Source organism: Diospyros lotus, chromosome 9 (genome assembly GCF_014633365.1).
Source record: "Diospyros lotus cultivar Yz01 chromosome 9, ASM1463336v1, whole genome shotgun sequence".
Taxonomy (NCBI): domain Eukaryota; kingdom Viridiplantae; phylum Streptophyta; class Magnoliopsida; order Ericales; family Ebenaceae; genus Diospyros; species Diospyros lotus.
Window position 1 is genome coordinate 10,299,609 of NC_068346.1, and position 13,291 is coordinate 10,312,899.

Genomic DNA, 13,291 nt, shown 5'->3' on the forward strand with positions numbered 1-13,291 from the left:
TTAGGATGCTTTGCAAATTAAGTGATTATTATATCAATATTTTTTTATTAAATGAGTATATAATTTATAAGTTATTCAATGTACCCAATGTATAAATTTACCCAATATAATGAAAATAAATTGACTTGGTTAATATTATATAATTAAGGACAAAATATCACTATCACTATCCCTTAATTCATTTTCTTACCCTACTACCTGAACTGTGAGGATGACATGGACGTGCAAACTAGAAAATTCCCGCTTCCCATCTTCATCATAATTCGTAGGCAAAAACAAATTATGTACAGTCACATCAACGAATTCTCATCTCCTGGCCCAACCAAAATGGGATCCATTTTATTATTCTTGGGTACAACAAAATAGGAATTAATTCTGATTTGATCAACTCTCTTCTTTCGTCTTCTTCAAACACTGCCAATTGAAGACCCAAAAAGAAACAACAAATTAAGAAACACATTAATTTGATGCTTACAACCACATTGATTTCTTGAACTCGCATAGGCGAAACCTATAGTAGTATATAGCTGATTTGTTTCGGTTACATTGCATACATCAAATTTACCTTGAACCTTCAAGCTGCGCACATGACAAGCACGGGTTGTTCCAGCTGCACAATGGCGTGGCTTGGTTCGGCGATTGGAGTCGGAGCGGCGGCGCTTTTGTCGTGGATGTCGGTTTGTTCTTTTTCTTCCTTTTCGTCTTCGTCAGCACTCATCGTCTGAGCAGTAGCCTTTTCGTTGTCGGTTTCAGGGGCTGGCACCTCGGGATGGACTTCGGAGGCTCCTAAGATCACTATGTTAATGATTTGCTCCGGCAGCTTCTTCTCCTCCGCCAGCTTCTTCGTGTTTCTGTACTTTCCGTACAGCATCATCTGGAGCAGCCCCAAGAAGAACCCGAAAACGTTTGGGATCTGAAAACGTGAGGATAAAATTGAAATGGTAAGCGAAGAAGAAGAAAGAAAGAAAAAGGATATTTTTTTTTTGGGATATGAGAGAAAATTAATTAATTAAGCTCACAGCAATGCACTTGTCCCTCTGGAGTAGTCCATAGGTGAACCACATGGTCGCACTGAGTGTGAGGAAGAAAGAGAGGGAAAACGGCATGTACTCGACGCTCCGAGTTCGGACAACCTGGAGCTGCAAGAGCAGAACGGATTTCAATATGAGGAGTTATCACAGTACGTACGTGCTAAAGAAAGTTGGAAGCCACGTCTGATTTGGGTATATTGTTCTTACCACAATGCTTAGAGGAGCTGCAAAAACAGCGACTGAGATGCCAACACAAATCCATCCTACAACCTGCGTTCGGGTGCCGCCTTGGACTAGAAAGAGAGTGAGAAGAAGGATCAAAGAGAAGAACCCCATGTTCAGAGCAGCAATCAGCTTGACCGTGTGGTTCTGCACAAGTTCAAAACATTTAATTTATATCTTCAGTTCTAAACAACTTTGATTAACAAAGGACTAATTTGCAATGAAGCTGTTTGGTTTCTAAGTTTGATTACCCTGGCATCTTTCGAAGCGTAGGCGAGGAAGAGGCCGATGTAGATTGTTTCTATGACGCAGCCGAAGGAGTTGATGGAGATGAGAAGGGATGAATCTGGCTTGAGGAAGGCATAGTACATCCAGAGCATGGCGCTGAAGAGAGCCACCACGTAGGGGAGGGATTGGTACCCCAAAGTTGATTTTTTCCTGTAGATGTCGACAAACGTCGGCCTGAAACCAATCCAACCCAATTAAAGTCGAGCCATGAAAATATATCGATCTCAAACAAGTCTCAAGAGCCTAAATGAAGTGCTTACAAGGGAGCGAAGTAGACCAAAATAGAAACAAGGTTGCCTGAAACACCAGAAATGATGATCAATTTCTGCAAGCAAGGACGGGGGAAAGAAAGAGGTAAAAGAGAAGAAGCTTGGATGAATTACCCAAGACGCCAAACGTAAACACTAGAGGGTGGTGAACGGCAAACAAAGCCATCTCTTGAATTAAAGTCGTTGAAGCTCTTCGTGATCTGGTTTTCTTTATAAGCTTAGAGGGCCTCTGTAGAAACCCTAGCTAGCTTCTGTTTGCTCAAATATCATGCAGAGATGGGTGAAGGGTACAAATGGAGGGGGGCATCCATGGATTGAATTTATAGTGGACATGGGCTGAGAAGAGTAGAGAGTGAGCGCATTGAACTCATCTTTGTTGCATGACAAGTGGAAAACGTAGTAGGTGGCGTACGATTTCGCCTCTTCTCAACCTCACCCCACCACCCCCTCCCTCCTCGCGTGTTTCCAGTACCACCTCCCTAAATCCCGAATATTCCAAACAAATATTGTCACCACCCAATTTTACTTCTTCCCTAATTTACTAATTAAGGACATGGTGTTGGGTACATTAACTTGATATATTTTCTGTTAATATTTTTTAATGAAGATCTTGTAATAATACTATTATTACAAGTGATATGTCCGTCACTACATAATTTAATTAATATTGATAATTTATTAAAAAGGTCTTGAGTAAACACACACACACACACACATATATATATATATATATAAATATCGTAAATATTCTAAACAAATACTATCATGTCCTGGTCCCAAACTAGAAAATTAATTTTAATATTAATCGGTCTCATGAATCCACAAATCAACTCTAGTTAATACTCTAGGATGATGACTTATGGTGTTAATTATAAGGGATATATAGGTTTGTTAGGAAACAATTCGCATTGATAATTTACTAAGAAAAATATTTGGTATATTACTTAATTTCATAAGTTCAAAAGTCATCTCTAATTAACAAATTCAGTACACACATCACGTGCTCCTTTACCAAAATTTTATCATGGATTAGTGCTAAAATTCAAATATACGATCGGACAATACCGTTGCATGCAATACCATTCTGTAAAATCTCCCCTATTATCCGAACAGGCTAGAAATTACATCGCAGTGGGCGCGACACACGCCAGGGGCACGAGCGCTAAAAAAAAAAAAGAAAAAGAAGAAAAGAAAATTAATTTATTACCAGCGCCACAATTACGCGAAGAGATCGTATATTTATATATTTATTTATTTTTTGTGTTGGCATTAAATTAATTAGTATATGGAAGGCAAGACGCTAGAAATGGGATAGCTGTGGGCTCATAGTCACGCCCTATGGCAGCTGTGTTGGGTTGAAAGCAGGGATTTACGCTAACTCAGAGTCACAGGCCGTAAAGCATAGCATTGCTCCCAAACCCAAAGGGCAAAGGCTCTCTTCACGTGATCCTTCCATCCCTTTCTAGCTCAATGATAAAAGCAATAGAACCATGGCCGTCCTCTCCGTCACCCTTAGTCTGTTTTGCCGCTTTTCTTCTCTTTCTCTCTCTCTCTTTGGTTGCTTCTGTGAGCCTTGTTCGGACGTGGGTTTGTTTCGTTTCCATGGTGGTTTGGGGAGAGTTGTATTCTCACAAAATCTGGAGGGTGACGTCAAGCTGAAGCAGCAGTTGTATCACAAAAAAGAATGACAGATTAACAATAATGATTGGGCTGTCTTGGCTTGTTTGTTTGGTATCGCGAGATTGAGGAAAATGCGAGAGGTGGAAGGCGTGGAGGGTTGACAGATATGCACTCACTGTCGATGCGTAGGCCAGAAACTCTATTCCTAGCGGTGCCTGCCTGCCTGCCTGCCTTTATTTCCTAAAATTGGTATAAAAGGTGTAGGTAGCGTCTCTTGCCCTTAAAAAGCGGCTCATTTTCTTGTAAATATTGTCTTATACACCTCTATCTAGGACCCTGTTTTCCTTCATTATGTCATTTTTCCACATCTTCTTCCACCTTTTTGCTTTACGGTTAATTTTATTGTACACGCCGTAAAATAGAAATTTTATGCACCTAACTAGACTAGATACACCAATTAGCACGTTCACCTAGCATGTATGTGGGGTTTTCTTTTATAATTATTGTCACGCCTAGTGTATATATCTCCAAGGAGGGTTTATTTGATCCTTCGAACAATTAATTGACTTTGATTAGCATTTTTTTTTCTTCATGAAATTAAGATTTCTTTTTTTTGTTGTTGTTGTTGTGAGGAGAGAGAAATACAAAGATTTAGGCAACAAAAGCCTATATATTACATACTCTTAACAAGTTGGTTTTTTACTTCACTAAGAAGCCTAAAACCTGACACTAAAAGAAAATTTGAAATAAAAAGAAATTCAAAGATTTTGGTTCACTTGCGGTGACAAGGTCATGGTTAGAGCATTTTCATGGTGAGAAACATGATGTAGTGTTTATTAATACTGAGAGAAAGATTTTTTAGATTTAAGGAATCACTTAGAATTTTTTAAATAAACAAAGAAATTCATGACTAACCGAGATCATATATAGACTAGATCATATTGAAACCCCTAACTTGTTTGCAAACCGGGAATTATTGTATATATATGCTATACAATTTTAACGTAACATTTTGTGTTTTTTTTTTTTTATAATTATTGTAGCACCTAATGTGTGTGTGTAAATCTCCCCAAGTGAATTTATTCTAAACCTTCCAAACAACTTTCAATCAAATTTATTTTTTGGGACATTGATAGATCTTGGAACCCTTCATTCATTTGTGAATTAATGGGGTACTTGTACGCGAGTACGTACGATCTTTAGTGTATCATCTTATGTTTTTGTTGTGTTGCGACTTTGACATAACAAGGAGATTGAAGGCTGTCTAATCAGTATTCAAAGGATGATTGTGTCGTCAATGTCAGCTCCCAATCATAGGGGAAAAATGATAGGCTTACATGATTGATATCCGATGTCCATGTGTCCATGTACTTAATCACTAGTTTGATTTGAGGAGTCCTCCCAGATTGCAGCAATAATTTCAGTGGTTAGTGTCCCTATAAGGAGTTCGATGATTGAATCCCCGGTGGAGCCCAAACCCTAGATGTTGAACCAACACACGCAACAAGATCTGGCTTCAAAGATCCATATATGGCCAATTCTTCCATTCCAAAAACACAGTGATGATCAATCAATCACACCTCTAGTGCATTGGATTATCCTCTCATTTTGCAGCAAATGTAAAGAAAGAGGAGGAGAAGAACCCCGAAACGAGGACGAAGACGAGAAACCTGGAGAAATATGGAAACGTCACGGAGTTTAGCCATAGCGAGGCTTTAGAAGAAGATTGAGCGAGGTAACAAACAAAAAGGATTGACTGATTAATATTAATCAATTGATTATTGATCTTGTATTTATTAATTAATTAATATTATAATTTAAATTATTTTGTGGTTGGCAGCTAATAGTCGTGGGATTGCGTGCAAGGAGAAGACCCTTAATCCGCCTCATTCTAAGCAAAATAATTAACGGAGATTCCGTAGATGGGTAAATATGCTAAACTTAATTTGTTTTGGTTGGAAGGTAAAGAAAGAGTAGTGGTGGGAAAATATGTATATATGGAGCCAATAAGCCTTGGCATGGAAGCTTTGATTGAATTGGAAGGAATTCCAGTTAATCAAAATCCTTGAAAGATTGGAGTGGAACCCAATGATTTAACTATATGATGATGATGATTAGGAGGTGTTTTGCTAGAACAAGTTATCGTGTGCAATTATGACATAGCTCCACTCGCGATTTGGGTGCCTAATTCTAATTTGGATATCAACTAATTTATCATGAAGAAGATGAAAAGGAAGTAGGCCCACGTCCATTTGTTAAGGTTGGGAATTGGGATAAATCTCAATTATTCTCCTAACAAGTTTAGCATATATACGTTAAACAATATATTTCTACTTTCTACTTGCATTTTAGGCTTGCCCGGCCGCTTGCCCTAGCTAGTCTCATATATATTAATTTGGACGTACGGTGCATTTATCCAACCAAAGTGAGCGGCCAGATCACGTACGGTTGCTAAAAATAAAAAAATCTACCTAGCTTGTTAATTAACTGAAAATTCCAATTAAGTGAGAATTTTTTATCAAACCCTTCGGTTGGCGCTAGAGCTATGTTTTAGCGTAAGCATCACCTCAAATTATATATATATAACTCCTTTCAGGTGAAAGTGAGAAGTGAGAAGCTCCAATAATCGGTATTACTATATCTCTCTCTTGTATTTGGATCGATCCACGTACTCATATTTTTGCTTAAAAAATGAGATTATTTATTAAAAAATAATAACTCCACTTTTAATTTTGAGTCTTAACAATTTCATTTTCATCGCCGTCAATCATATAATATGATAATCGATAACTACTAAATTTTATAATATGTTATTGGTATTTTTTGCCCTACACGTTAAACTACACAATGCATCATAAATAATAAAAATACCACTCGCTTCTTACCGCCTTATCGTTTTGAGTGAGGAGTACATATTTTAATCATGCGTCTCACCGTCTCACGACACCTTACCATCTCACCTCATTGTCTTAAGTATGGGATATTTTAGAGATTTTAACTATATTGTGCGACCCAAAATATAAATCATGATATATCAATAGTATTTTCCATTTTATAATACTACTAATCAATTGCACCATTGAAGCATTATATAGAAATGCAAAATCCACTATTCCACCAATCGCAATTCTTCTCTTTTTTAAAAAAATAAAAAATGAAAAATGAAAAATGCATGTGAATGCTTTATGCATCTAATCTTTCTTGTGACAACTTCTAACGACGACTGCCCTTTTAAGCGCGTAGCGAAATTCACTTGGTAACGACAATACGCATATATATAAACGACCTGGCATATGTATTTGTGTGTCAGAACGAATGGGAGATGACATGCGTGCGAACGTGTAGCGAAGCTATAGGAGGGAGGGGTGCCACGCATGCACTAAGTCAATATTGCGCCACATGCACACTACCGATTTGGTAGGGCTTGACACGCAATGGCAGGGGCACCAAGCCATGAAGAAAATTTTATTCTAGATGATTACTAATAATCTCAACAAATTCTTAACATGCAGGGGACAACGAAAAACATGGGATTAGATTAGGAAAATAACACATCTTGACGGGTGGGCATGATAAAGGAGAATAGAGATAAGAAGAAGGTAAAACCTCAATTTTCTAAAGGGCCAGATCATTGCTCCTTTTTCATACTTTTGAAAGGTCCTCATCTCCTATTTCAAGCTCCCTCCTATGTTAATCATTGAGAACTCGATCTCAATAAGTCTGGAGATAGCTATTGAGCATGATTCTAGATTCGTAAATGGATATCTATACATGAGAAGCGGTGTTAAAAAAAATTAGTACATCGCGAAAATTGGTCAAATCGAATCAATTCAGATCAAATCGGTCGATTTTTTTTTTTTTTTTTTACAATCCAAAACGGTTTAGAGGGTGTACAAACCGTGCGGTTCACAGATTGTACGATTGGCGGTTCAATTTTAAACCCAATCGCCCAAAATAATATAAAAAAATATTATTATAAAAATCACTCCCAACAGCCCCACGCAACCCTTATTATTATAAAAAATATATATATTTTTAATAATATATAATTATTCTATCCAATATTTTTATAATAGGTTATAAATTTTAACAGGTTATAATAATATAAATTCAAATCACGATAAATCACACCAAATTAGATCGCAAATGCGGTGCGATTTGGCTGTACCCAAATTACGGTCAGATTTGATCGAAAAACCACATCAATGATTTGACGTGTTAAAAATGATTTAAGTCGGCCAAATTATATCGTGCACACTTCTAATATTTGCATGTAAGTGAAAAAGCGGTCTCGAGAGGAGGCCCAAATCAAACATTTATTGAGAGTTCTCGCATGGGCTTTATCATTTACGTGAGGAATAAAACATACGTTATTTGCCAACTAAAAACACTTGCAGATTGGATAGATTAAAGTGCAATGTGTGACGGAGAGATCAATTTTGAGTGTTCTTTTCTTGCTTATTCCTTTTCCACCATATATATACAAATCCTAGATCCATCTGAATATATTCATTCAAACAAAGGGTCTTCTTTGATTTGATCAGGCAGCTGGCACTCACGCCCTTGTGCAAACGAAATGACCTTGTTGACGCTGATGCACAAAATTCCAAAGTACGGTCAATAGAACTTCATAATTAACAAAAGCTCTCCAAAGTTATTACATGTAATGACGGGATAAGGAGCCTCAACATCGAATTAGATTTCATAGATTGAATTTCATCATCGATTATTAAGGTACTGTAGATAAAAAAAAGACCAAACTTCATGAAGCCCGATCGGGCTTATTTCATGAAGCTTGATCGAGATTCATCTAGGATGAATCTCGCACTTTATCTAGAGACGACAACAATAAATTAAGTGAGGGTATTTTCGTTATTTGGCACCTTCGATCATCCCCTCAATAACTCAATTATTTATACAAATAATAATTTTCTTAATTTTATTAAGATTCATCTATTCAGACACCATTTTGGTGCATTGAAAAGTGTTGAGAAATCTGTGAACTAAACACATAACCAGATTCCACATTATCAAGATCCAAAACAAATATTCAAACAAAATCGAAAAGAATACAACACCGCAACTAGGGATGGCAATTGTAACTGAAACCGTGGGGAACCGAACCGAAACCAAACCGTCAACGCGGTTAAAAATCGTTTGACTGGGTAATGGATTGGTTTGGGGAAAAATCGAACACTGTTTCAATGGGTATGGTTTGGTTATGGTTTTCACTAAAACCAAACCAAAACCCGAACCGAAATCGAACCGAATGATGGGTAACCGAACCAAACCGAATATATTATATATATAATATAATATGTATATATAATATATATATTACGTACAAATACAACCCAGCCCACCCTAGCCCAGCCCACTTGCCTTGCTTGCAAACCCTTCTCCCTTTCTCTTCTCCTTCCTTTCTCGATCTGGCTCTCGCTCTCTCTCACCCTCGCTGCCTCTCGCTCTCTGCCTCATTTCTCTTGCTCGTCTGCGCGCCCTCGCCCTCTACATCTCTCTTGCTCTTGCTCGCCCTCCCTGGATCTCTCTTGCTCTCGCTAGGGCTCGGCTCAGCCCCTCTTGCTCTCGCTCGCCCTCGATCTCTCTCACCATCGCCGCCTCCTTTCTCTTGCTCGTTCGTGCGTGCTCGCCCTTGCTCTCTACCTCATCTCTCTTTCTCGTCTGCTAGCGCTTACCCTCGCTCTCTGCCTCTCTATTTCTTTCGCTCGCCATCGCTGGCCCTCTCTTACTCTCGGCCTCTCTTGCCCTCACTCGCCATCGCTCTCTACCTCTCTCTTGCTGTTGCTCGCCCTCGATAGCCCTCTCTTGCTATCGCTCGCCCTAGCTCTCTGCCTTTCTTGCTCTCGCTCGACCTCTCTCACTCTCGCTCGCCCTCTGCCTCTCAGCTCTCGCCCTCTCCCCCACGCTCGCTCGAGGGCTTGGCTAATTGGCCTTACCCACCCTTACTCGTTGCCTCTGTTTTAGGTATTTTTACTTGGTATGGTTTATCTTTTTTAGTTTTTTGATTTTCTCGATTGAAAGCTAAATTTAGGTAGTTTTTCTATTTTTTGGCCATATTTTTTTTACTTGTTTATGCTTGATTTTAGGTAGTTTTTCTTTTATACTTGTTTTTACTTCTTAACAATTGTAGGTTTGGAGATGTGATTTTATATCCAAGAAGTTTTATAACTTTTTGCAAGAATAAGGTAATTTTATTAGAATTTATTTTTGTTTGTTGTGAAATTTTCAAAAAAATTTATGAATGCTATTTGTCTTTGTTTGTTGGTATGGATTAAACTAAAAAAAACTATGGTTAAACTGAAACCGAATGGTTTGGTTATGATTTTAAATTTTTAAAACCAAATGGGTAATGGTTTGATTTTCGTTTTAGGAGTTTAAGTTTGGTTTGATTATGGTTTTGGCAAAAATCGAAACCAAACGGAACCATTGCCAACCCTAACTGCAACACCAAGCACACAACAGAAAAATAAAAAATGCAGCATATACGTGTTCGGATAGAAAGATCCTACTCACGGCAAAGGCTCCGCCTCTAGTTAATCCACTATACGAATATGTGATTACACAACCAAGATTACATCTGAAATCCCTTAAGAAACAAAGCTATCAGAATCAAAACAGAAGCAAGATACAACGAAAAATACAACTCGATCTCAAAACGAGTAACATAAACGAAACAAGCTTTTTACCAACCAATCTCAACGAAAAATACAACTCGATCTCAGAACGAGTAACATAAACGAAACAAGCTTTTTACCAACCAATCTCACACGCCATAGGCGATTTGCACCGAGACATACATATACCTGAAGCCGATTCTTGCCAAGAACAGAGAGGATTCACGATGAGTCCGTCGGTTACAAATTTAGAGTTTCAAACGAGAGAGAGAGAGAGAGAGATCGCAAGCTTCTGTTGGTTAGGGCATGAACAAGCCCTTATATACTTGGGCGTTGGAGACTTGGGCCAAGCAATAGAGATGGGCCAAATGAGAGCTTGGATTGGGTTGCTAATAAAACTCAGCCCACCAATGTATATATCCAACATAATATATATACAACAAATAATCAAATGAGATGCAAATATAAGTGAAATGCAAATTCACATGAAACCCAATTGCATACATAAAATGCAATAATAAAATTCATTTTGAATCACCTAAAATATTAACAAATTCCACCTTGATTCAAGAATGGATTGATAGTGGACTTGACCAAAGACCCCTGCAACTCTCCCAACTACAATGGGAGCACATTGAGCAACGACCAAGCTTGCCCAAACTATTGACACGAGACCAACTTGACTAATACATACCTCACCAAGGACAACAAAAACCTCTATCAAGACTTCTATAAACAAAACATTAGGACTAACACTAGGACTTTCATTAGACTCGGAAATTTCCTAAGGTTCCACCTTAAGACTGATAAATTTCCACCTCAAACTAAACACTATCAATTTGATCAGGTTTGTCTAACTCTACAAGACTAGGCACATATCAACTTCTAGACCTACATCAGCTCTTCAAACTCAATTCTCTTTCATATTCAATATTCAAAGACTTTCCACTTCTTAGACTTCTCAAAACAAAACATTTTTTACACTTAAGAAAGAATTTCCAAAATCTTTACAAAATATTTATCAACAAAGGAAAGAAAATTATTAGGCCCTTGACAGAAAACAGAGACTTAGGAAAACCCTACAACAAGAGAAAGCAACATGCCAACAATGGGATTTACCCATTCCTCAGGCATCCATAAGGCATCTATTGGGATTTATACAACCCACAGGATTCACAAAAAACACTAGGTTATCAACCTATCCGAATCCAATCATACCTTAACATGCTTAACTTTAACAGCTCTATTATGACCAATGTGCCTGACTGCACTCTCACCCTACAATTAAAACACAATAAAAACAAATCATAATAAAACTTTTATATTTTTTTTTATTTTAGTGAGAGGTTTATACTCGCCAGTGTACGAGTGCAGTTGTAGTCCAAATTTAAATTTATATTTTCTGGATGAATCCAGGTCGTCCACTGAGAGATTTATTTATGGCAAAAGAAAAAGAATGTCACACACACGCACACGCATTTGGACAAATTGACAACAAGATTTTTTATGGTTTTGTTTTTAGACAACAGATACTAGAAAGTAAAGTAAGGCATAAATTGAAATAAACATTAAACGTAAAAATATGAATTTGGATAGTGCTTGAGTTAAGACAATTTCAGTACCAACCCGTTGATTCCCAAATTTTAGCATAAAAGATTAGCAACATTAATTTAATTTCAGATATGAGGGTTTGTTATTAAATGCAATTAGAGATGATGATAGTTCTAGGTTAAGCAATCCCCATACATGATATGCGGGATTCTAATTTAAGCAACTACCATAAATCCAATTACAATTAATATACAAAACAACTAAATTAATCATCCGGGTTTGGGTATGATAGCGTTTCCAGTTCTAGTAACTCTCATACATGGCATGAAAGCTCTAAGTTAGGCTTACGCTCCAATCCAAACCTAGTGATTTTACAATAATTAATACACACTCATATTGAAATTTAAATTAAGGTCACTTATTTAAAACGCAGCTTTCTTTGGGAATCATTGGCGTTGGACACTGTCCTTGCCTTAACCCAAGATTAGATTTAGCTACTCATCTCCATTAAATTAATTGACAGGAATTTAAATGACATAATTTAAATAACAGAATTTAAATGACAGGAATTAAAATAGAAGAAACTAACCGGCCATTTAGGCGGTAGATAATTAAAATACAAGAATTAAAATTGTAAGAATTTAAAGGCATAAACTAACCGTCCATTTAGGCGGTGAACAATTAAATGATAAGAATGAAAATTGCAAGAATTTAAAGGCATAAACTAACCGTCCATTTAAGCGGTGAATAATAAAGTAATAATAAATGACATAAGAATTTAAAAGAAGAAAAGAAGGAAGTAAGATCACAAGAGAAAATACTAAAGAAAATGAGAGAGAACAAAAGCAATTCTCAAAGAGATAATTCTAAGGAAATAACTAAACTTTTATTCAAGAATAATAATCACACTTACAAATACAATCAAGTGATCTATTTATAGGCCACAAGATGCAATACAAACCACACAATTTCAATTATTCAACTAGACATAATTATATCTAATGGGCACTCACACACTTAAAGTTAAATGGATTTTAGCTATAATACACACCTAATATTAAATGGATTTTAGCTAAAATACATACCTAATAAAGCACTCATAAAGTTAAATGGATTTTAGCTATAATATCCACCTAATAGTTAAATGGATTTTAGCTAAAAAACACACCTAATAAAGCTCTCACATAAAAAATAAAAATAGATTTCTATAAATTGGTTTTTAATCTTTATTAAGATTAAAAATAATCCTTGGGCCTTCTCCAAATAATATCTTCCATGGGTTGCTCAAATTGGGCCTTAATTCTTCATGGATTTGAATTCTTCATGGACTTTAATTTTTTATGGGTTTGATTTCTTCATAGGTTTGATTTCTTCATGGATTTGAATTCTTCATGGACTTGATTTCTTCATGGATTTGAATTCTTCATGGACTTGATTTCTTCATGGACTTTAAGTCTTCATGGGCTTGAATTCTTCATGCCTAAAAAAAATAAAAATAATTTAATGTTATTAATAAATTATATATTATATATATGTATTACACATGGCACATATATATATATTAGATTATATTATATATATATATATATATATTACATGCATGCATATAATGATGTATATGTATTATATATAATTTTATATATTATTATTATTATTATTAAATTTTACTTTAAAA

The 13,291-nt window shown here is 36.4% G+C and overlaps 1 protein-coding gene across 2 annotated transcripts; it reads right to left on the reverse strand.

Annotated features, from left to right (window-relative positions):
* Positions 1 to 241: 241 nt before the first annotated feature.
* LOC127810232 (bidirectional sugar transporter N3-like) lies at positions 242 to 2,085 on the reverse strand. Of its 2 annotated transcripts, XM_052349581.1 has the most exons (7): positions 1,925 to 2,085; positions 1,802 to 1,838; positions 1,505 to 1,715; positions 1,239 to 1,400; positions 1,020 to 1,139; positions 566 to 913; positions 242 to 414 (listed from the first exon to the last, which is right to left on the reverse strand). In XM_052349581.1, the coding sequence occupies exons 1-6, from the start codon at positions 1,974 to 1,976 to the stop codon at positions 575 to 577; spliced, it is 921 nt and encodes a 306-aa protein (XP_052205541.1). In that variant the 5' UTR covers positions 1,977 to 2,085; the 3' UTR covers positions 242 to 414; positions 566 to 574. The 2 variants fall into 2 exon arrangements, with proteins under 2 accessions (XP_052205541.1, XP_052205540.1); XM_052349580.1 differs by having other exon boundaries at positions 242 to 913.
* Between the last annotated feature and the right edge of the window lie 11,206 nt (positions 2,086 to 13,291).